Source organism: Macaca fascicularis, chromosome 11 (assembly GCF_037993035.2).
Source record: "Macaca fascicularis isolate 582-1 chromosome 11, T2T-MFA8v1.1".
In the NCBI taxonomy this organism is placed as follows: Eukaryota; Metazoa; Chordata; class Mammalia; order Primates; family Cercopithecidae; genus Macaca; species Macaca fascicularis.
Window position 1 is genome coordinate 117,757,902 of NC_088385.1, and position 25,135 is coordinate 117,783,036.

General features: G+C 46.9%; 1 protein-coding gene across 1 annotated transcript in view; it reads left to right on the plus strand.

Moving 5' to 3' along the window:
• Positions 1–25,135, plus strand: part of CCDC63 (coiled-coil domain containing 63) — a 58,060-nt gene that overhangs the window by 27,254 nt on the left and 5,671 nt on the right. The window contains exons 6-10 of the mRNA XM_045365936.2: positions 3,442–3,623; positions 5,779–5,960; positions 8,985–9,205; positions 17,498–17,572; positions 23,378–23,570. Coding sequence (XP_045221871.2) covers positions 3,442–3,623; positions 5,779–5,960; positions 8,985–9,205; positions 17,498–17,572; positions 23,378–23,570 — 853 coding nt within the window. The remainder of the gene's footprint in view (positions 1–3,441; positions 3,624–5,778; positions 5,961–8,984; positions 9,206–17,497; positions 17,573–23,377; positions 23,571–25,135) is intronic.

Sequence of the window (25,135 nt, forward strand, 5' to 3'; positions counted from 1 at the left end):
CTCTTCCCTTCATCCCTAACCAGATGTGATTGTGCCTTTTAATAGGTTAGGCAGCTGGCCTGGTGTGGTAACTCATGCCTGTAATCCCAGCAATTTGGGAGGCCAGGGTGGGTGGATCACTTGAGGTCAGGAGTTTGAGACCAGCCTGGCCACCACGGTGAAACGCTGCCTCTACTAAAAATACAAAAATAAAAATAAAAAATAAAAATTAGCTGGGCATGATGATGCATGCCTGTAATCCCAGCTACTTGGGAGGCTGAGGCAGATGAATTTCTTGAATCTAGGAGGCGGAGTTTGCAGTGAGTCGAGATGGTGCCACTGCACTCCAGTCTGGATCTGGATGAGAGAGTGAGAACCTGTCTCAGAAAAAAAAAAAAAAAAAGAAAAGAAAGAAAAAAAGAAAAAGGTTAGGCAGCCATCTCTAAAGGTGATTTCGGGGTCTCAGAGTACCCCCATGGTCCTAAATATCCTCTACCTACTCAGTGGGGCCTGAGAGTCCTCCCCCTAGGTCAGGTCTTCCCCCCCACAGTCAGAGGATAGATAGTATGCCTACAGTCCTGGAGCAAAATTCACAGTAAAGAGCCAATAACTGATAACTGATAACTGTCCTCCCCCTAGGTCAGGTCTTTCTCCCCCACAGTCAGAGGATAGATAGTATGCCTACAGTCCTGGAGCAAAATTCACAGTAAAGAGCAAATAACTGATAACTGATAACTTCCCAAGAGGAAGTGGAGGATGCAAAGATAGAATCAGAATGCTCTGCTCCTAGGGACTCCCCTACCTTGTGTGGTGGCTATGGAGACACTCAGGAACACCCGGAGCTGAGACTAGCAGAAGCAAGCAAAGAGCTCAGGATGCAACATTTTAGGAGGTTCTCCTGCTCAGGCTTGAGGAATCACAGGGCTGGCACCTGAGAGAGAGTGCCTCCTTAAATTTCATGCCCTGGTTGCCTCACTTGCTTTACCCCAGTGTTGGCCCTACAGAAACCAAATGTTTCTTAGAACATACTTTGAAAACCTCCAAAGAAATTAAATCCCTTTGCTGTTAGGAATATTTTTTTGGAGTTGTTTCTTCTCAGTGCTTATGGGAGCACTTCACATGGTCTTTTAAAAAAACTTTAAAAATTATTTTATTAAAAAAAAGATAGACTGGGTGTGGTGGCTCACACCTATAATCCAAGCACTTTGGGAGGCTGAGATGGGAGGATCATTTGAGCCCAGGAGTTCGAGACCAGCCTGGGCAACTTGGTGAAACCCTGTCTCTACTAAAAATACAAAAAAATAGCCCAGCATGGTGGTTTGCACCTGTAGTTCTAGCTGCTCGGGAGGCTGAGCTGGGAGGATTGCTTGAGCCTGTGATTGCACTACTTCATTCCAGCTGGTTGACAGAGCGAGACCCTATTTCATAAAAATAAAAACTAAATTCTACTGTGTATATTTAAGGTATATAATATATCACTGGATACATATAGATATTAAAGTGGTTACTATAGTGAAGCAAATTCATATATCTGTTATCTCACATAGTTACCCATTTTTGGTTTTGTGACAAGAACCTCTAAAATCTGCGCATTAGCAGGAATCCCAAATACAGTACAATTTTTTTTTTTTTTTTGAGACAGAATCTGGCTGTGTCCCCCAGGGTGGAGTGCAGTGGCACAATCTTGGCTCACCACAACCTTCGCCTCCGAGGTTCAAGCGATTCTCCTGCCTCGGCCTCCTGAGTAGCTGGGATTACAGGTGCCCACCTCCACGCCCAGCTAATTTTTTGTATTTTTAGTAGAGACAGGGTTTCACCATGTTGGTCTCAAATGCCTGACTTCAGGTGATCCACCCATCTTGGTCCCCCAAAGTGTTGCGATTACAGGCATGAACCACTGCACCCACCCCAAATACAGTACAGTCAGAGTCCCTGGAGTCCTCATGTTGTACCTTAGGGCTCTAGACTTGCTCCTCCTCCATATCTGCTACTTGCTATCCTCTGACCTCCGTCTCCCTGCTCCCTGTCCCCCTCACCCCACCTGCCCCTGGTAACCACTTTTTTATTCTCTATCTCTGTATATTTGCCTCTTTTGTTTGTTTGTTTTGTTTTGTTTTTTGAGACGGAGTCTTGCTCTGTCGCCCAGGCTGGAGTGCAGTGGCGCAATCTCGGCTCACTGCAACCTCTGCCTCCTGGGTTCACGCCATTCTCCGGCCTCAGCCTCCCGAGTACCTGGGACTATAGGCGCTTGCCACTATGCCCAGTTAATTTTTTGTGTTCTTTAGTAGAGACGGGGTTTCACTGTGTTAGCCAGGATGGTCTCGATCTCCTGACCTTGTAATCCGCCCACCTCGGCCTCCTAACGTGCTGGGATTACAGGCATGAGCCACCACGTCCAGCCTTTTTTTTTTTTTTAGACTGAGTCTCATGCTGTCACCCAAGCTAGAGTGCAGTGGTGTGATCTCGGCTCACTACAACCTCTACCTCCCAGGTTCAAGCGATTCTCCTGCCTCAGCCTCCCAAGTAGCTGGGATTACAGGTGCCCACCACCACGCCTGTCTAATTTTTGTATTTTTAGTAGAGATGGGGTTTCACCATGTTGGCCAGACTGGTCTCAAACTCCTGACCTCAGGTGATCCACCTGCCTCAGCCTCCCAAAGTGCTGGGATTACAGGCGTGAGCCACTGCACCCAGCCTTGACTTTTTTTTTTTTTTTGTTTAGAGTCCACATATAAATGAGATCATGCAATATTTTTCTTTCTGTGTCTGGCTTATTTCACTTAGCATAATGTCCTCCAGTTTCATCCATGTTGTGGCAAATGGCAGAGTCTCTTTTTTTAAGGCTCAGTAATTGGGGGTGATTTTGCCTCCAAAGGGATGTTGTCTCCTAAGGGAGACCCTGTTGGTTGTCATAACAGGGTTGGAGGTGAGGGTGCCACCTGAATGTAGGGGGTATTTAATATCCCACAAAGCATAGGACAGCCCCCTGTTGCAAAGAATCATCCAGCCCAAAGTGCCAGTGGTGCTGAGTTTGAGAAACCCTGTATGAAAACAGCCCCACCCCATTTTTTTTTTCATGCTATCAATTTGTTGAGGAGTCCAAGTCAATTGTCCTGTAGAAAGTTCTATTAATACCTTCTCAGTTTGGCTTATTATTTCCTATGGTGTCATTTAGCTTGTTCCCCTCTCCTCTGTTAATTGCCTAAAACTGGAAGTTAGGTCTAAAAGTAGTTGAGGAATTTGAGATACAATAAAAAGGATCCACTAAAGGGCCCTTAGCCAGTTGGTGGGCCACTCAACTGACTCCAACCAGTTGAACCTCTTGCCTAGTGCTCTAACCACTCTTCCATGGCCCTTGGGAGTGAGATGGGGCAAAGACCTGACAGTCCTCCAGGTACCTTCTGGAACCTTGTCTTACACCCCAGAAATGAGACCTGTTTTGAAGCATGGCCTTTTCAACAGGTCACTGTTCACTTTGACAAGATGCTGACCACTAATGCCAAGCTCCGGAAGGAGATTGAAGACCTACGATTTGAGAAGGCTGCTTATGACAATGTCTACCAGCAGCTCCAGCGGTGCCTGTTGATGCAGAAGAAAACCATGAACTTGGCCATTGAACAATCTTCTCAGGCCTATGAGCAGAGGTGGGCTGGTGATAGGTCCAGGGGCAGTGAGGTCTCTTAGCCCCTTGCTGAGCATCTAGCTTTCTACTCTGGGCCACCACTGCCCCTGGTCCTTATGTGTTGGGGAATCTTAAATCATAGTAGTAATAATTCTGAACACTGACTGTGTGCCAGGCATGATGCTAGGTACTCTGGTGGGTATTGTTTTAACTCTCACAACTGCCCTAGGAGTTATTATCCCCATTTTACAGACTAGGACATGGAGGCTTAGAGATGCTAAAATGCCTACCTGAGATCTAGGTAAGTGGGATTGTGGTGAAGTTGAGATTCAGACCTCTGTGCTGTGCCATCTCCTCCAAGTGCCCCTGCCTCTAGTCCAAGGGGATCTTTCTCAATCTGGGTCTCTGCTGGACTCACACTCATAGGAGCAAAAGGTATATAGTTTGGCTGTGAAGGGCATAGGCTTTAGAGTCAGACAGATCTGGGTTTAAATCCTGGTTTCATCACTACTATATTGTTGTAGGAGTTCTTTAGACGGTGAAGAGGATTAAATGATATATAAATGTAAGGTAGTGCCTGGGACACAGTAATTGATAAGTGGTAATGGTGGTGGTGACCATAATGATGGTGATAATGGTGACGGTAATGATAATGACTGTGGTGATGGTGGTGGCGATGATGGTGATGGCAATGATGATGGGGATGATAGTGGTGATTAGGAAGATAATGATGATGGTGATGGTAATGATGGTGATGATGGTGATAATGGTGATGGTAATGATGGTGATGATGATGATGATGGTGGTGGTGGTGATGATGATGGTGACGGTGGTGATGATGGTGATGATGATGGTGATGATAGTGGTGATTAGGAAGGTGATGATGACGGTGAGGTGGCAATCGTGGTGGTGGTGATGATGGTGATGGTGGTCATAGTAATGATGGTGATAATGGGGATGATGATGGTGGTGGTGGTGATGGTGGTGATGATAATGGTGATAATGGTGATGGCGGTGGTAAGGATGATGATGGTGACAGTGATGATGTTGGTGATGGTAGTGATGATGGTGATAATGGTGATGATGATGGTGGTAATGGTGGTGGTGGTTATGGTAATGATGGTGATGGTGGTGGTGATGGTGGTGGTAATGGTGATGATGATGGTGATGGTGGTGATGAAGATGGTGATGGTTGTGATGTGGTGATGGTGGTGGTGATGATAGTGGTGATAATGGTGATGGTGGTGAGGATGATATGGTGACAGTGATGATGGTGATGGTAGTGATGATGGTGATAATGGTGATGATAGTGGTGATGGCAGTGGTGATGATGGTGATGGTGGTCATGGTAATGATGGTGATAATGATGGTGGTGGTGATGGTAATGATTGTGGTGATGGTGGTGATGATGATAATGGTGATAGTGATGGTGATGGTGGTAGTGATAGTAATGATAATGGTGATGGTGGTGATGAGGGTGATGATGGTTATAGTGGTGGTGGGGTGGCGATGGTGATGGTGGTGATGATAGTGGTGATAATTGTGATGGGGTGGTGATGGTGATGGTGGTGGTGATAGTGATAATAATGGTGATGGTGGTGATGAGGGCGATGATGGTTATAGTGGTGGTGGGGTGGTGATGGTGATGGTGGATGGATAATGAAGGTGATGATGGTTATAGTGGTGGTGGGTGGTGATGGTTATGGTGGTGATAGTGATGATAATGGTGATGGTGGTGATGAGGGCGATGATGGTTATAGTGGTCGTGGGGTGGTGATGGTGATGGTGGTGATGATAGTGGTGATAATGGTGATGGTGGTGGTGATAATGGTGATGGTGGTGGTGATGATGGTGACAGTGATGATGGTGATAGTAGTGATGGTGATAATGGTGATGATAGTAGTGATGGTGATAGTGGTAATGGTGATGGTGGTGATGATGATGGTGATGCTGAAGGCAATGATGATGATAATGATAGGAAAATCATTTCTGGGAGTGATCTAGAGCTTACAGCTCTTGTTGTTCAGGTAAGGAGGGTTGTTTTTACACAACCAGAAACCATTATAATTAATAAAAGTGATAGTCATTGTCTAGGCAGGAAGGCCTTCTGGACTGGCAGGGAAAGGGAAGCAGAGAGGAGGAGCCTCAGATGCTCAGGCTCTGTACCTTTTGCCCAGGGTGGAGGCCATGGCTCGAATGGCTGCCATGAAGGACCGCCAGAAGAAGGACATCTCTCAGTACAACCTGGAGATCCGAGAGCTGGAGCGTCTCTATGCCCACGAGAGCAGGCTCAAGTCCTTCCTGCTTGTCAAGCTGAATGACCGCAATGAATTCGAGGAGCAGGCCAAAAGGGAGGAAGGTACACTCTACAGGAGCAAACTTGCTCTCTCGCTCTCTTTCTTGCCTTCTTTCTCTCTCTCTATTTAAGTGAAGGTGCCCAAGTCTCCTTGTGGTTGCCAAATTTAGCAAATAAAGATATAAGATGCCTAGTTAAGGTCGGGCACTGTGGCTCACACCTATAATTCCAGCACTTTGGGAGGCCAAGGCAGGATGATCATTTGAGGTCAGGAGTTTGAGAACAGCCTGACCAACATGGTGAAACCCTGTCTCTACTAAAAATACAAAAAAATTAGCTGGACATGGTGGTGAGTACCTATAATCCCAGCTACTTGGGAGGCTGAGGCAGGAGAATCACTTGAACCTGGGAGGCAGAGGTTGCAGTGAGCCAAGATCATGCCATCGCACTCCAGCCTGGGCAACAGAATAAGACTCTCAGACCCTGTCTCAAAAAAAAAAAAAAAAGGCCTAGTTACCTTTAAATATAAAATAAACAATAAATAAATATTTAAGGATAACTATGTCTCATGCAGCATTTGCGACATACTTCTGATAAAACTTTTTGTTTATCTATAATTGGGACATATTTATCTTAAAAATACATTTGTCTGAAATTCAAATTCAACTGGGAACCCTCTATTTTATCTGCGAACCCTAATTTACGGCGTGTGTCTTCATTTGGGGCTCTCTTTCTATTGTTTAGAGGGAGACTTATTGTCGGGGTCCCCAAGTTCATCTCTAGGTTTGATGATTCACTAGAATATCTCGCAGGACTCAGCACGGAGGCACCTTCACGGCTGTGATGCATAACAGTGAAAAGGTGCCAAGCAAGGTCAACACGGGGAGAAGGTGTGTGGTCTGGTGTCTGGAGGAAACTGGGCGCAAGCTTCCCAGTAGAATCACACTGAGCACACGTGGTTCTTCCAGGATCTAACTGTGACCACACATGTCAAGAGTTATCTACTGGGCTGGGCATGGTGGCTCATGCCTATAATCCCAGTACTTTGGAAGGCCAAGGCGGGAGGATTAGGAGTTGAGGCCAGGAGTTTAAGACTAGCCTGGGCAACAGAGTAAGACCCCATCTCTATAATAAATTCAAAAAATTAGTTGAGCATAGTGGTACGTGCCTGTAGTCCCAGCTACTCGGGAGGCTGAGGTTGGAGGATGGCTTGATCTCAGGAGGTCTGATGGTGACAAGGTGCTGAGGGGTACAAAAAAGCAGATCCTAAGCCCAGGAGTTTGAGGCTGCAGCAAGCTATGATTGCACCACTCCAGCCTGGGTGACAGAGTGAGACCCTGTCTCTTGGGGAAAAAAAAAAAAAAGGTTGTCTCATAGTGGGGTATACTAGAGATTCTGTGCCCCAAATTCTTACTGGGGGCTGGTCGTGTAGACATCCTCTGCCTAGCACATACCAACATTCTAGACCCCCAGAGGAAAAGCAGCTGTTTGGGATAAACTGCTGGGCATGGTGACACTTGCTGTGGTCTCAGCTACTGGGGAGGCTGAGGTGGGAGGATCACCTGAGCCTCACCAAAACAGTGGGGAGCCACTACCTGTAAAAGGTCACATGGTCAGGTGTGCCTAAAAGATCCTTTTTTTTTTTTTTTTTTTTTAAAGAAACAGGGTCTTGTTCTTTCTCCCAGGCTGGAGTGCAGTGCTGTGACAGTCATAGCTCACTTCAGCCTTGACCTCTTAGGTCCAAGCCATCCTCCCACCTTGGCCTCCCAAGTAGCTAGGACCACAGGCACTCACCACGACACTTGGCTAATTTTTTAAATGTTTTTTCTTTTTTTAGACGGAGTCTTGCTCTGCTGCCAAGCTGGAGTGCAGTGGCGTAATCTCGGCTCACTGCAACCTCCACCTCCTGGGTTCAAGTGATTCTCCTGCCTCAGTCTCCTGAGTAGCTGGGACTACAGGCACACGCCACCACACCCAGCTAATTTTTGTATTTTTAGTAGAGACGGGGTTTCACCATGTTGGCCAGGATGGTCTCGATCTCTTGACCTTGTGATCCGCCTGTCTTGGCCTCCTAAAGTGCTGGGATTACAGGCATGAACCACTGCACCCGGCCTAATTAAAAAAAATTTTTTGTCAAGGTGGGGTCTTGCTATGTTGTCCATGCTGGTCTTAAACTCCTGGGCTCAAGTGATCTTCCCACCTTGGCCTCCCAAAGTGCTGGGATTACAGGTGTGAGCTACCATGCCCGGCCAGGGCAGGGATTTTGTATCAGCAGTGCCTAGCACAGTGTGTGTGGTTCATAGTAAATGCTTCATGAGATATTTGTGAAATGAATGATGGGTGAAGCTTCTGCTCTATCTCCTGGAAACATCTAACCTCATCCCTAAGGCATACTACTACTAGTACTACTCCTACTCCTACTCCTCCTCCTCCTCCTACTGCTACTACTATTACTACTACTACTACTATTACTACTACTATTACTACTACTACTGCTATTACTACTACTACTACTATTACTACTACTACTGCTATTACTACTACTACTATTACTACTACTATTACTACTACTACTATTGCTACTACTGCTGCTATTACTACCACTACTACGTATATATAAATATATATACACATACACACATATATGTATATCTATGTGTGTGTGTGTATATATATTTTTATTTATTTATTTATTTATTTATTTATTTATTTGAGATGGAGTCTTGCTCCGTCACCCAGGCTGGAGTACAGTGACGCAAACTCGGCTCACTGCAACCTCTGCCTCCCGCGTTCAAGCAATTCTCCCGGCTTAACCTCCCATGTAGCTGGGATTGCAGGCACGTGCCACCACACCTGGCTAATTTTTGTATTTTTAGTAGAGACGGGGTTTCACCATGTTGGCCAGGCTGGTCTTGAACTCCTGACCTCAGGTAATCCGCCTGCCTTGGCCTCCCAAAGTGTTGGGATTACAGGGGTGAGTCACCATGCCTGACCATAATGATAATATTGATCACGCTACTGTCTGCCTGGCATGGATCTGAGGCGCTTCCTTTTGAGTGTCACAGTGGCTGATTTTTCCTTTCCTAGCTCTCAAGGCGAAGAAGCATGTCAAGAAGAGCAAGGGAGAGAGTTTTGAGAGCTACGAGGTGGCCCACCTCCGGCTGCTGAAGCTGGCTGAGAGTGGGAACCTAAACCAGCTCATTGAAGATTTTCTGGCCAAGGAGGAGAAGAATTTTGCTCGGTTCACGTATGTCACGGAGCTCAACAACGACATGGAGATGATGCACAAGAGGACCCAACGAATCCAGGTCAGGGTGGCTCTGCTTTCCTAGGCCCTGGGGCCCCTGTGTCCACAGCAGCCTTTCCAGAGCAGTCTCCCAGGAAGGCTCTGTGAGAGGCACTATAGAAAGCAGTTTGGTCAACACCCCTCTATTCCCCCTACATTTTATTTTTGAGACAGGATCTTACTCTGTTACCCAGGCTGGAGTGCAATGGTGCGATGTTGGCTCACTGCAGCTTCGACCTCCCGGGCTCAAATGATCCTTGCATCTCAGCCTCCTGAGTATTCTGGACTACAGGTGTGCACCACCATGCCTGGCTAATTTTTGCATTTTTCGTAGAGTTGGGATTTTGCCATGTTGCCCAGGCTGGTCTCGAACTCCTGACCTCAAGCGAGCCTCCCACCTTGGACTCCCAAAGTACTGAGATTACAAATGTGAACCATTGCTCCCACTGTCCCCCTACTTTTTATTTGTATTTTTGTTTTTGAGATGGAGTCTTGCTCTGTCATCCAGGCTGGAGTGCAGTGGCATGATCTTGGTTCACTGCAACCTCCACCTCCCGGGTTCAAGAGATTCTCCTGCCTGAGCCTCCGGAGTAGCTGGACTACAGGCGCCCACCACAATGCCCTCTTTTTTTTTTTTTTTTTTTTTGTATTTTTAGTAGAGATGGGGTTTCATCATGTTGGCCAGGCTGGTCTCAAACTCCTGGCCTGCCTCAGCCTCCCAAAGTGCTGGGATTATAGATGTGAACCACCGTGCCTGGCCTGTAACAATGGATACCTACATTTAATGTTTTCATGTCCCCCAACCCAATAGTGACTTTATAATCCATGGTGTGTTTTATTAACCAGCATTCAGTAAACTATAGTCCATGGCTGTTTCTGTGCAGCCCATGAGCCAAGAATGATTTTTACATTTTTAAAGGATTGTAAGAAGAGAAAAAAAAAGAGAGAGAGAGAAATATGCAAGAGGGACCTGCAAAGCTGAAAGTATTTCTTATTTGGCCCCTTACCTGACCCTTGTGAATTAACAGTTTCGAGGAGAGATAACTCATTCTTATCTTGGCGAGACTTGATGCACATGAGCATAGTAAAGGCCCTGACAAGTCCTGCAGTAAAGAAACCTGCCTACCTTTGTTGAACCCATAATTTCCCAAATGTCACTAGCGTCCTGGGCTATTTACATGCCAGTATATAAATAAACATCCTTTGGAACTATCTGCATGGAATAGAGTCTAAACCCCTTAGTGTGACATTCCAGCCCCTTCAAAATTTGGCTCCTACCTGCCTTTGCAGACACAGGTCCTGTTATGACCTCCAAGACACCCTCTGCTGCTGCCAGCCCCAGCTGTCCCATGCATTTCCCTCCGCCAGTGTCTTCCCCGTGCTGTTCCATCTCTCTCCCCTCCTTTTCTCTTCTGATGAAATCCTGCGCATTAGTCCTGACCCTGCACAAATGCTGCCTCCTCTGGGAATTCATTACTCCTTCTTCTGAGGGCCCTGTCCTCTGCTTACGTGATGAGGGGAGCTGCTTTCCTGTGCAATATATCACTGTTTCCCACATGTGGGGTATGCACCCTGGCCATGTGCAAATAGATTGCAGCTAGAATATAGGTGAAAATATTTTCATTTACTAGTGATGAATTAATTTTTAAAGGAATAATAGAGCTTCCAGAGCAAACTTGTGATTTAATGGATATTTACTTAGGGTAGTAAGTAATAACAGTAAACAAAGAATAATAAACATAATACACAGAATGGCTTGGTTTACAGAAAACTATTATAGATAACAGTCCATGTGGCTGCAAAAAATGGAGTGAAGGTGACTTTATCAGCTAGGGTTGTCACAGGAAACAGCACAGCCAACATGGGTAAATTGGCCAGGCATGGTGGCTCACACCTGTAATCCCAGCACTTTGGGAGGCTGAGGCAGGTGGATCACCTGAGGTCAGAAGTTCAAGACCAGCCTAGGCAACATAGTGAAATCCTGTCTTTACTAAAAATACAAAAAATGAGCTGGGCGTGGTGGCGGACACCTGCAATCCCACTACTCGGGAGGTTGAGGCAGGAGAATCCTTTGAACCTGGGAGGCAGAGGTGGCAGTGAGCCGAGATGGCACCACTGCACTCCAGCCTGGGCGATAGAGCGAGACTCCATCTCAAAAAACAAAAACAAAAACAAAAACAAAAAACCCACCCCAAAAAACCACCAAAACCCAAAAATAAAATGGGTAAATTGAGGAGAGTTTTTAAAAAGGGGCTGTTTCCAGACATCTGAGGAAATTAAGAAGGCAGCACGTGGGAACAGCCAGAGCTCCAAAATGGGTCAGGGGAGGGAGGAATGAGGAGACGGCTGCCTGCTATGCCCTTCCTGGACTGGTGCAGCCAAACTAGGGATGGACCCAGGGGGTGGCAAATACCCCAACCTCCCTCTCCTCCCACCCTTTATCTCCCACTTGTGCCTCCCACTGGCTGGGCTGCCCAGCAGCCAAGCACAAGGGAGCCCATAGGTACAAGCCCCGCAGGTCCCAGGCAGGGCATGGGGAGGTGCAGGGTGGGAGGTGCATCTGGGGGTGGGGAAGACAGACTTGAAGGACCCTCATGCCACTCTCTGTCCCCCTCCTGGAAGGAGGTCTTCCTGGACGAGGGTCCAGGACAGGCACAGGAAATGGTTCTTCCCCAGAAATGACCTAGACCTCCCATTCACCTTGAGGCTGCTCTTTCCTTTCCTCCCGCAGCTGCACAGCATCTCCCGCACAAGAACAAGTGCAGGCGCTCTGGGACTCAGTCTCTCTATCTGTAGAATGGCACACACACTTGGACTAGAGGAGTCCTCCAAGTCCAAACTCTTTTTATAAAAAAAAGTTTCAAACTTTTATTTAAAAAGCTACAAAAGTTTGTTTTTTCTTTTTCTTTCTTTTCTTTTCTTTTTTTTTTTTTTTTTTTTTTTTGAGACAGAGTCTTGCTTTGTCACCCAGGCTGGAGTATAGTGGCACGATCTCGGCTCACTGCAACCTCCACCTCCCGGGTTCAAGCGATTCTCCTGCTCAGGCTCCTGAGTAGCTGGGACTACAGGCATGAGCCATCACGCCTGGCTAATTTTTGTATTTTTAGTAGAGACGGGGTTTCACCATGTTGGCCAGGCTGGTCTCAATCTCTTGACCTCGTGATCCGCCCGCCTCGGCCTCCCAAAGTGCTGGGATTATAGGCGTGAGCCTCCACGCCCGGCCCCAGCCTTCTGTTTTAGTTTCGTTTGGTTTCCTCCACCTCCCCAAGTTGTTAAATTCTTAGTGGCAGTGATTTAAAAACCAGGATATTCCACATGAAACTCTGAATTTCTGGTTTCTCTTGGAAAATCAGATTTGACTCCTCCCGCCCACATTCCCGCGGGAATCCGAGTTCCTACAAACGGAGCCATTGGCTCCCTCATAGCTCACAGAGACCAGCGGGGCCGAAGTGCTCCGCGGCCAGCAGAGGTTAGCGGGCCTTTGAGTTGCTGAGGTTCAGGCGCGTCACCACTGCCCTCTGGCGGCCATTTGCGGTATCGCAGGGAAGGTCTTTGCGGGCCCGCCTGGAAGTGGGCAAGACCCTGAATTCTTGGGCCCCAGTGGGACATTGAGGACAAGCCCTAGCAGAGTGTGTGAGGACCCCGGCTGGATATCCTGACCTGATAGAAAATATTCCTGAGCTGACTTGGCCTTGATTTTCCCCACTCCTCATAAGGGGACCCTCTTCCTTAGGGTCATGACAAATGTGTCTAAGATGGGTAAGTGCTGCCCTCTGTGGGCCTCAGTTTCCCCATCTGTAGAGTGATGTTTGGACCAGAACAATAGCTTCCAAGCTGTTTGTTAAGGTTACAGAACTGTGCCTTTTTGGGCTCAAATAGAGCTGCAAATGCCTGTTGAATAAGTCCAGAGAGCACTGATTTCCAATGGTAAGACTTAATTTTGCAAAAAATGTTATAGGACAAAGATATGCTCACTGTAGAAAATCTGGAAAGCAACTAAAGATGGAAGGAATTTTAAACCACCCACTATCCCATTGCCTGAGACAATCACTGGTGACATTCTGAAATATTTCCTTCTAACTTCCAACTTTTTTATTTCTTGGCCCTCCCTTCCTGCCTGCCTGCCTGCCTGCCTTCTTTCTTTCCTTTTTCTTCCTCTCTATCTTTCTTTTTCTTTCTTCTTTTTTTGCAGGATCTCACACTGTCACCCAGGCTGGAGTACAGTGGCTTGATCTTGGCTCACTCCAGCCTCAATCTCCCCAGCTCAGGTGATCCTCCCATCTAAGCCTCCAGAGTGGCTGGGACTACAGGCGTACACCACCACAGCCAGCTAATTTTTGTATTTTTTGTAGAGATGAGGTTTCAGTGTGTTGCCTAGGCTGGTGTCAATTGTTGTGCTTTTAAAATGTAAAACTTTATATAGTTATTACCATATAAAGTTGTGTATCTGATTGAAGCAAATGTCCTTTTGATTATTCATTCATCCAGCAAGTATTTATTGAGCACGTACTGTGTTCCAGGCACTGCTCTAGACCCTGATAATGTGACAGTGAACAGGATGACAAAAAGTTCAGCCCTCACAGAACTGCTGTTTTGGCAGGGAGAAACAGACAATAAGCAACAAGCCCAATACTTACGCAAATTATAGAGTAAGTTAGAAAGGGAGATGCAGTGTGGGTAACAAGATGAAGTAGCGCAGCGTAAGACGGGTTTTGGAGCCGGTTGTGGGCCCCGGGCAGTTGGGAAGTTAAGATCTGGGTGAACTTACAGGTGAGGGATTGAGCTGTCCAGATCTCTGGGGAAGAATGCTCCAGGCGGAGGAAACAGCACCCGCAAAGGCTTTGACGCAGCTTGCAAGCAGGCCAGCGTGTCTGGCACGCAGAGAGAGATATGGGAGGGAGAGGGGATGAATCTGGGAGGTGAGGGCTGCTGGGCACATTTCCGGAAGAGGTTTTGGCCATTTCTCCGAGAAGTAGGGGCCATGGGAGATCTCCAAGCAGGGGAGTGGTGCCACCGACTCAGGTTATTGATGCAATTTGCAAACTACTAAAAAGTCTCAATGTGAATCCCATCACCTGGATATGGCATTGGTTCATCTTTTTGGTAGAGATCCCCCACCCCACCCCTGCCCTGTAAAGATGGCAAGACTCACTTCCTTTCTATTTTTTTTCCAAAATAATATATTTTTTTCTGATTAGAAATTTTTTTCACAATTTGGAAAATACTAAAAAGTATAAATACCACCCCCAAATCAGGAATAATTCTATCACATGGACATAGCATTGTTTCATCTTTTTGGTAGAGTTCTTCCTTGCTTTTTAAAAAATTAAAAATTTCCAGGACTTTAGGAGGCTGAGATGGGCAGCTCACTTGAGCACAGGAGTTTGAGACCAGCCTGGGCAACATGGCGAAACCCCATCTCTACAAAAAATACAAAACACAAAAAGAAATTAGCTGGGTGTGATGGTATGTGCCTGTAGTCCCAGCTACTCAGGAGGCTGAAGTGGGAGGATTGCTTGAGCCTGGGAGGTCGAGACTGTAGTGAGCCAAGATTGTACCACTGCACTCCAGCCTGGGCAACAGAGCAAGACCCTGTCTCAAAGAAAAATTAATAAAAATTTAAAAATTAAAGGAGATGAGCCTTCTAATCTTTACAGGTGGGAAAAAAGCAAGAAAGAGCTCTTACCAAAAACATGAAGCAATACTATGTTAGGAGATGGGATTCTTCCTGATTTGGGTTTGTATTTGTTCTTTGCAGAATTTTCCAAATTGTATAAATATATTATTATACACCTGTGGGAAAGTGTAGGCAATTCAGAAAAACATAAAGAAAAATTAAAAGTCACCAAGATATCATTACCTGGAGATAATTAACATTTTGTTGACACTGCTTTATGAAGGCAGTCTGTGGTTACACGTGTGCACACACAGACACACACGCCCATTTACAAGCCAATTTTTAGTACTAGATCATACTAGACAGTTCATGCTGTTTTGTAAACCTTTTGTTTCCCAACGATTTACCATAGATACCTCCCAACATCTTCTATTTTTTTTTCACCTTTTTTCTTTTTTTTTCTGAGACAGGGTCTTGCTCTGTCGCCTGGCTGGTGTGCAGTGGTGGGATCTCGGCTCATTGCAGCCTCCGCCTCCTGGATTCAAGGGATTCTCCTACCTCAGCCTTCCGAGTATCTGGGGACTACAGGCGTGCACCACTATACCTGGCTAATTTTTGTATTTTTTTGTAGAGATGGGATATCACCATATTTCCCAGGCAGGTCTCGAACTCCTGGGCTCAAGAGATCTGCCCGCCTTGGCCTCCCAAAGCACTGGGATAACAGGCGTGAGCCACCATGCCCAGTCCACTGTGTTTTTAAATGGCTTCTGGAGACCGTAGATGCTCTGTAGTACAGAATCACAAGATGCTTCTTAAAAATGAACATTCCAGGCTGGGCGTGGTGGCTCATGCCTGCAGTCCCAGCTACTCAGGAGGCTGAGATGGGAGGATCACTTGAACCGGAGAGGCAGAGGTTGCAGTAAGCTGAGATCACACCACTGCACTCCAGCCTGGGCAAAAGAGCGAGAGCTTGTCTTAAACAAACAAATAAACAAACCAAAAACCAGAAAAATGCACTCCTGGCCAGGCGCAGTGGCTCACACCTGTAATCCCAGCACGCCGGGAAGCTGAGGCAGGAAGATTGCTTGAGCACAGGAGTTCAAGACCAACCTGGGTAACACAGTGAGACTCCATGTCTACAGAAAATTTTTTTTAAAATTAGGCATGTGCCTGTGGTCCCAAGTGCTTGAGAGGCTGAGATGGGATGGGAGGATCGCAGTCAAGGCTTCAGTGAGCCGTGATTGAGCCGTGATTACGCCACAGTACTCCAGCCTGGGAGGCAGAGAGAGACCCTTTCTAAAAAAAAAAGAAAAAGAAAAAGAAAAGCACATTCCCTAGAACCACCCCCCTCCACACACCTACAGACCTAGCTTCCGTGGATGGGCCAGGAATCTGCATTGAGCCATGTTTTAACTTAAGACCCTCTCCCCTGTGTTATGAATGTGCCATCATTAACTGACCCCCTATCAGTAGACATGTGGATTGTCCCCAGCTGGGGGCCACTAAACAAGAATACAACAGACAGCCCTGAGGGTCCACCTTTGCTGACCTGTTCTGTTGTCTCCATGGGACAGACTCCTAGGCATGAGATTGCTCAGTCGAAAGGTGTGTGCTTTTTTCTATCAGGGCACATGGTTTAAGCCCAGTGGTTCTCAAAGCTGGTCCCCGGGACAGCAGTGGCAGCATCACCGGAGAACTTGTTAGAAATGCACATTCTTAGGCCCCACCCAGACGGACAGAATCAGAAGCCCTGGGCTTGGGGCCTGGCATTCCGCATTTTCACAAGCCTCCAGGTGACTGGAGAGTCTGAGAGTATGCTCAGGTTTGAGAACTCCTGCTCCACAGCCATGCTGTTCAACACCATAGCCACCAGCCACGTGTGGCTTTTTCAGTTACATTAACTGAAATTAATATCTAAAAATTAATTCATCAGAGGTTGGGCACGGTGGCTCATGCCTGTAATCCCAGCACTCTGGGAGGCTGAGGCAGGAGGATTTCTTGAGTGTAGGAGTTTGAGACCAGCCCAGGCAACATAGTGAGACCCCATCTCTATAAAAAGAAAAAAGAAAAAAAAGAAAAATTAGCTCCTAGTGGCGCCAGTCATATTTCACATGCTCAGCACCACGTGGCTAGTGACTACAGTATTAGGGCGGATAGGACATTACCATCAGAACAGAGCTTTCTATTGACTGTGTTGTTCTGGAATATTCCAGAAGAGGCTGAGGTGGGCGGATCGCCTGAGGGCAGGAATTCAAGACCAGCCTGGCCAATATGGTGAAGCCCCGTCTCTAGTAAAAATACAAAAAGCTGGGCATGGTGGTGCGTGCCTGTAGTCCCAGCTACTTAGGAGGCTGGGGCAGGAGAATCGCTTGAAGCTGGGAGATGGAGGAGGTTGCAGTGAGCCAAGATTGCACCATTGCGCTCCAGCCTGGGCATCGCATCAAGACTTCATCTCAAAAAAAAGAAAGGCTGACTCACCCCTCCTACCCCGTTTCATGCTTTCACCCTCCTTTTACTTAAGAAACGTCAGAAGAAAAAAAAATAACCCCATGGGCATAAGAGGGGCCCAGGAGTTCGGGGCTCTTTGAAACGGATCATTGAAATCCTCATCGACTCTTTGAGGAGCACGCTTATTTTTGGGAGCAGTGGGGAGGGATGAGCCCGCTTTTCCTCATGGTCTTGTTCTCTTCCGGGCAGGACGAGATCATTCTCTTGCGATCCCAGCAGCAATCGTCCCACGATGACAGCCGCTCTGCCCTGAGACAGCTGGAGGTGAGACCAGGATCGGGAGGGAGGGATGCGGGAGCTTTTGTTGTCTGTCTCTGTGTCCGAAGGGAGCTTCTGTCTGTCTGTCCGTTGGGCATCGGCCAGCTGATTCTCAGGAGCAATAAGAGGTCTGCCCTGTGACTCGAGGCTGGCCTGGATCATATCCAGACGTGTCCTGATGTTTTGTCCCGGGCAGCCTCTGCTACAATGTCATTGTAGAATTCTGTCCCTTCATCCATCCTAAAGGCTCCCCCATTTCAGGGAGTCCAGCCCCGGCTCTTGGGCCTGCAATTTCATCCCCGATGGGCTCCTTCCACATGGATCTCCGCCTCTTTCCTTCTTTCTTCCCCTTGTCCTGCCTGTGCCCTGTTCTCAATCAGTAATAGCAAATACACACATTTCTGGAGTAATTACCATGTACGAGGTGCCGGGCTCAGAGCTTGGCCTGCACTTTCATTGAATCCTGACGGCAGGTGCTGTTGATCTCACCGTTTTACAGATGCAGAGGCTAAGGTTCACAGAAATTAAGTCACTTGACCAACATCAAGGAGCTGGGATATTGTATAAGTTTTGAGTTTTATTCAGCTGCTAATAATAGGGACTCCAAATAATAGTGGTTTAAGTAGACACAAGTTTATTTACTTTAAGAAGTAAGTCTGCCACCCTGGTGAAACCCCGTCTCTACTAATAATACAAAAATTAGCCGGGCGGTAGTGGCACACACCTGTAATCCCAGCTACTCGGGAGTCTGAGGCAGGAGAATCGCTTAAGCCTGGGAGGTGGAGGTTGCAGTGAGCCGAGATCATGTCACTGCACTCCAGTCTGGGTGACAGAGTGAGACCCTGTTTCAAAAAAAAAAAAAAAGTCTGGAAATAGGCACTTCAGGGCTGGTTTGGCACCTTTATGATGTCATCAGTGACCTGGGCTCCATCTGTCTTTCTGTTTTGCCATCCTTAGTGTGTGACTTACATACCAAGGGCACCTCGTGGTTGCATCGTAGCTTCCACAGATCCAGCCATCGCATATACATTCCAGATAGGAAGAAAGTGGGAGCTGAAAAAAAAAAAAAAAAAAAGGCCCTCACTAGCAGAGCCAGCCAGCTTACAAGTGCTTTCCCAGAAGTCTCAGTCAATGACTTCTGTATTTACACTTCATTGGCCACCCCTATTGCAAGAGAGGTTTGGAAATGTAGCTTTTAGTTGGTCACATTGCCACAAATACAATCAGAGTTTTGTTACTGAGGTATAAGGAGAGAGTGGATAGCATATGTCTGACAAAGACCTGAGAACTGCCCTCCGGAGTCATTTCTCTTGCCTTCTTTGCGGCTGTTTTCGGCTTTTATTCTGTCTGACACGCACCTGGGAGACAGGGATGGCCACCAGGGTGTTATTCTCCTCTGGGCCACTGGATGGCAGCAAAGCACATGCTGCCCATTGAGGTGCTCAGAGCGGCATCTCCTGGGTATCTGGGTATGGGGAATAACAGGGTTCCAGGCACGGTCCAGATCCACAGAGACCCTCCCCAAGCTGGGCAGATGCTTGGGGGCCCACGTCCTTCACTCGGAGCCACCCAGAATCCAGACTTTTGTTGGGGTTGAGACTGGTGCCCCTCACATCTTGGGGTTTGGAAGAGGTTGATCAGGCAACCCCAAACATCTCACCGGCCTCTGCCTGAAGCCCCTCCGCTAGCTTTTCGTTGCTTTGGCTTTAGCATGACTTTGAGGGGCTTCTTTTCAAATGCAGATACTCTAAGCAGGATAATTGGTCTTCTATATTTTTATTTTATTTTAATTAATTTATTTATTTTTTGAGACGGAGTCTCGCTCTGTCACCCAGGCTGGAGTGCAGTGGCGTGATCTCGGCTCACTGCAACGTCCACCTCCCGGGTTCAAGCGATTCTCCTGCCTCAGCCCCCGAGTAGCTGGGATTATAGGTGCCCACCACCATGCCGAGATAACTTTAATTTTTAATTTATTGTTCTATCTATCTATCTATCTATCTATCTATCTATCTATCTACCTACCTACCTACCTACCTACCTACCCACCTATCTATTTTGAGACGAGGTCTCACTCTGTCGCCCAGACTGGAGTGCAGTAGCACGATCTCGGCTCACTGCAACCTCCACCTCCCAGGTTCATGCGATTCTCCTGCCTCAGCCTCCCGAGTAGCTGGGATTACAGGTACATGCTACCATACCCGGTTAATTTTTTGTATTTTTAGTAGAGACGGGTTTTTACCATGTTGGCAAGGCTAGTCTCCAGCTCCTGACCTTAGGTGATCCGCCCGCTTTGGCCTCCCAAAGTTCTGGGATTATAGGCGTGAGCCACTGTGCCTGGCCGGAATTAGTCTTGATAGCAACGGACTCACAGATGTTTCCTACCCCCTGCTAAAGATCACTTCCACCTGCTCTATTCTTGAAACCCTTTATTTCATCTTCTCCTTCCCCTTTGGGAGAAACGGTGGGACCGCATCCATCATGGGAGGGTTTTGCATAGTAATTAAGCAACCAAGCTCTGGGAACCTGGCTATGACTTGCAGAAAAGTCACTTCCTAGCTGTGTGACTTTGGGGTAGTGACTCAACCTCTCTGAACCTCAGTTTCCTCATCTGTAAAATGGGGATAATAATCATACCTACTTCTTAGGGCTGTGAAGGTTGAATAACATCACACATGTGTACATTTGACACACTGCAATGCAGACAGTTGTACATTGTAGCTATTATTATTGTTGTTATGTGAGCCAGAAAAACTGGTAAGTCACCCTTACTTTGTTACTAAATCATTGCCCAAGTAGAGTTGAGCTCAAGGTCAAGCCTTTGGATGAACTTGGTACAGGGAAGCTAAACATGAGTTCACTTTTCTTCTCTGACCTCAACATTCCTCATCTGAAAACTAGGCCGATTATGAGGCTGAGTTCAGATAATGTGTGTAAGATACCTGGAATATTTTAGGAGCTAGACACATATTATCACCAGCACATCAAGCTTAACATTGACTTTTAAAAAATGAATCCTGTGATTTTTTAAAAAACGTGATTTTTTAAATGCACTTTTATTATAATTTATTTTTTGAGACAGGGTCTTGGTCTGTCGCCCAGGCTGGAGTGCAGTGGTGCGATCACAGCTCACCGCAGCCTCGACCTCCCAGGCCAAGTGACTTTCCCACCTCAGCCTCCCAGTGTGCTGGGATTACAGGCGTAAGCCACCATGCCTGGCCTAATGCACCTTTAGAAAGGGCCACTCTTGTTGTCATGTGGGAAATTTGCAGCCCTGGGAACTAAACATTCTAGTAGCCAGATGCAGGAAGCCATCTGATGTGCTGCCGAGTTCACTTCCTGGCTTCCTTCTCCTGACTGTGTGCCTTGTAGCCTCAGTTTTCTCACCTGCAAAATGGGGGTGTGAATAGGGCCGACCCTGTGGGATCATTATCCGGGATGGTGCGTGCAGAGTTCACCTGCGGGAATGGAGCCGGTTCATCCAGGGTCCAGTTCACCTTTGCAAGCTGAGATCTCTGAGGGAGAGGCAGGAATCAGTGAAGGAAATACCCTAGAACAGTGATCCTCAGTCCAACTGCACGTCACAATCACCTGGGAGGCTTTAATGAGAACTCCCAGATGCCCAGGCTGCACCTCAGGCCAATTAAGACTGAATCGTTGAGGGTGGGGTTGGGCAGCAAGCAGGTTTAAAGTTCCCAGGTGATACCAGCGTGAAGCCAAGGTTGAGATCCAACGGGCTGGCAGAGGCTCTCAGACTTGACTGTGCACCAGGATCACCGGGAGGCTTGCTAAAACCCAGGTGGCCTGGTCCACCCCAGGGCCTTTGATTAAGACTGAGGTGGGGCCCAAGAATATGCATTTCTAATAAGTTCCCAGGTGAAGCTGATGCTGCTTGTCCTGGGACCACCCTTAAAGAACCACTGGGCTAGGGCAATGTGTTTTAAACTGTGAATGGTAAAATCAGTTTATTGGATGGTAACCAACATTTTAAAATAGTGAGATAGAACAGAAGAGAAAATATTAGAACACATAATAAAAATATTGATTTGAGGCTGGGTGCGGTGGTTCACATCTGTTAATCCTAGAACTTTGGGAGGCTGAGGCAGGAGGATCATTTGAGCCCAGGAGTTTGAGATCAGCTTGGGAAGCATAGTGAGACGTTGTCTCTAATTTTATTAAAAAATAAAAATGAAAAAGAATATTGATTTGAACTGGCACGGTGGCTCACACCTGTAATCCCAGCACTTTGGGAGACTGAGGTGGGAGGATTGCTTGAGCTCAGGAGTTCAAGACCAGTCTGGATCCCATAAAAATCCCATCTCTACAAAATTAAAAAAAAACCCAAAAACTTAACTGGGTGTGGTATTGCATGCTTGTAGTCTCATCTGCTCAAGAGGCTGAGGCAGGAGGATCACCTGAGTCCAGGAGTTCAAGGCTGCAGTGAGCTGTGATCACACCACTGCACTCCAGCCTGGGTGACAGAGCAAGACCCCCAACTGTATTTTTTTAAAAAATTGATTTGTGAAACTTTTATATTCATTTGATTAGATAATATGAATAAATCTACATACACAACATACGTATGTATGTTTGTATGTGTTGGCTGCAATGTATTTCTTCCTGTGGACCACCTTTTTTTTTTGAGATAGTCTCGCTCTGTCGCCCAGACTGGAGTGCAGTGGCATGATCTCGGCTCACTTCAACTTCCGCCTCCTGGATTCAAGCGATTCTCCTGCCTCCTCCCCAGTAGCTGGAATTACAGGCACACGCCACCATGCCCAGCTAATTTTTGTATTTGTAGTAGAGACAGGGTTTTGCTTTGTTGGTCAGGATGGTCTTGAACTTCTGGCCTCAGGTGGACCACCATTTTTTAAAAAACGAGTGAACTGGCTGGGCAAGGAGGCTCATGCCTGTAATCCCAGCACATTGGGAGGCCAAAGTGGGAGGATTGCTGGAATCCAGGAGTTCGAGACTTTGAGACCAGCCTGGGCAACATGGCAAAACCCCATCTCTAAAAAAAATACAAAAATTAGCTGGGCATGGTGGTGTATGCCTGTAGTCCCAGCTACTCTGGAGGCTAAGGTGGGAGGATTGCTTGAGCCCAGGAAGCTGAGGCTGCAGTGAGCTGAGATTGGGGCATTGTACTCCAGCCTGGAGCCTAGGTGACAGAGCGACACCTTGTCTCAAAAAAAAAAAAAGAGAGTCAACAGCTTTTAAAAAATATTGTAGGCTGGGCATGGTGGCTCATGCCTGCAATATCAGCACTTTGGGAGGCCAACATGCGCAGATCACTTGAGGTCAGCAATTTGAGACGAGCCTGTGTCTCTACTAAAAAAATAATAATAATAGTAAAAAAGTTAGCGTGGTGGCACCTGCTTGTAATCCCAGCTACTTGGGAGGCTGAAGCATAAGAATTGCTTGAACCTGGGAGGCAGAGGTTGCAGTGAGCTGAGATCATGCCTCTGCACTCTGGCCTGGGTAAAAGAGTGAGACTCTGTCTCAAAAAAAAAAAAAAAAAAAATCGTAATCCTGTAGACATGTAGACACACACACACACACATAAGTGAAGCAAAACTTACGTTGAACAATATTTACCCTTATGACTCTCAAAGTACACTAGTATTTTCTCTTCCTTTCTTTGCCATCCTATTTTATTTTGTTTCTTCAAAATTCGATGGAAACCCATTTAATTGATCTCATGCGCCCTCAGAGGTTTGAAAACCTGCAGTTTGGAGACCCTGACCCCAGAGGGTCCCAAACACCCTGCCCACCGAAAGTCTTCCTGAGCAGGTGGGAATTGGGGTCTGCCACCAGGATAAACTGAGGAAGACCACGGAGGAGGCAGATATGTATGAGAGCAAGTACAGGGAGGTCAGCAAGACCTTGGATCTACTCAAGAACTCAGTGGAGAAACTGTTCAAGAAGATTAACTGTGATGCCACCAAGATCCTGGTGCAGTTAGGGGAGACGGGGAAAGTCACCGACATCAACCTTCCGCAGTATTTTGGTGAGTCAGGCTGGGGCCCATTGGAGTCTTAGGAAACATTTCCAGAACTTTCTGTGACTGGGCATGAGGACTTGCTCTTATGGAGTAGTGAGCTTGGTGGTGAATTGTGTGGGCACTAAAGCCAGCCTGCCTGGGTTCGAATCCTGGGTCTACAGTTACTAGCTCTGGAGCCTTGAACAGGTTTGTTTTTGGCTTTGTTTCTTTTGAGACAGAGTCTTGCTCTGTTGCCCAGGCTGGAGTGCAGTGGTGCAATCAAGGCTCACTGCAGTCTCAACCTCTTGGGCTCAGGCAATCCTCCCACTTCAGCCTCCCAAGTAGCTGGGACTACAGGCATGTGCTGCCATGCACGGCTAATTTTTTGTATTTTTTGTAGAGACAGGATCTTGTCACATTGCCCAGGCTGGTCTCAAACTCCTTTGCTCAAGTGATCTGCCCTCCTTGGCCTCCCAAAGTGCTGGGATTACAAGTATAAGCCACTGTACCTGGCCAGGGCAGGTTTCTGAATCTCACCGTGCTTCAGATTTTTGATCTACAAAAAGGGGTCTCTTTTAATGCCTTCAGTTTAAAAAAAAAAAATGGGTGTAAACCCAGTATCTACCTCATAAGACTGTTGGGAGGCTTAAATAAATGTATAGTTATTTGAGAAAAATGATATTATCACCTCAATAAATGCAGAAGCAGCATTTGATAAAATTCAACATCCATTCATGATCTTAAAAAAGAAAACTCTCAGCCGGGCGCGGTGGCTCATGCCTGTAATCCCAGCACTTTGGGAGGCTGAGGTGGGAGGATCACGAGGTCAGGAGATCGAGTCCATCCTGGCTAACATGGTGAAACCCATAAGATCAGGAACAAGGAAGGGATGTCTGTGTGCTGTCACCATGCCTATTCAGTGCTGTACTGGAGGCCCTAGCCAATGCAATAAAGCACAAAAAAGAAATAAAAGGCACACAGATTAGAAAGGAAGAAATAAAGTGCTCAGAGTAGTGCCTGGCATGTAGCAAATCTATTAACAATCACATACATTTCTAGGCATTGACCCTAAGCTCAGAGTGGACAGGGAGGGACATACCTGCACAGATCCTGACAATTTGGAATGAATGGCTTCCACTGCTCCTTGAATTAAACCTCAGATTCTTTTTTTTTTTTTTTTCTTTGAGGTGGAGTCTCACTCTGTTGCCCAGGCTGGAATGCAGTGGCATGATCTCAGCTCACTGCAACCTCTTACTTCCTGGTTCAAGTGATTCTCCTGCCTCAGCCTCCAGAATAGCTGGAATTACAGGCATACACCACCACGCCCTGCTAATTTTTGTATCTTTAGTAGAGATGGGGTTTCACCAGGTTGGCCAGGATGGTCCATGATCTCTTGACCTCATGATCCACCCGCCTTGGCCTCCTAAAGTGCTGGGATTACAGGCGTGAGCCACCGTGCCCAGCCAAACATCAGATTCTTAATACACTCTATGTTTGGGAGGTTCCCCAAACCCATTCTATCCTCCTGGCCACATTCAGTGATTTGCTAGAGGACTCCCAGGACTCAGTATATAGTCACACATATGGCTATG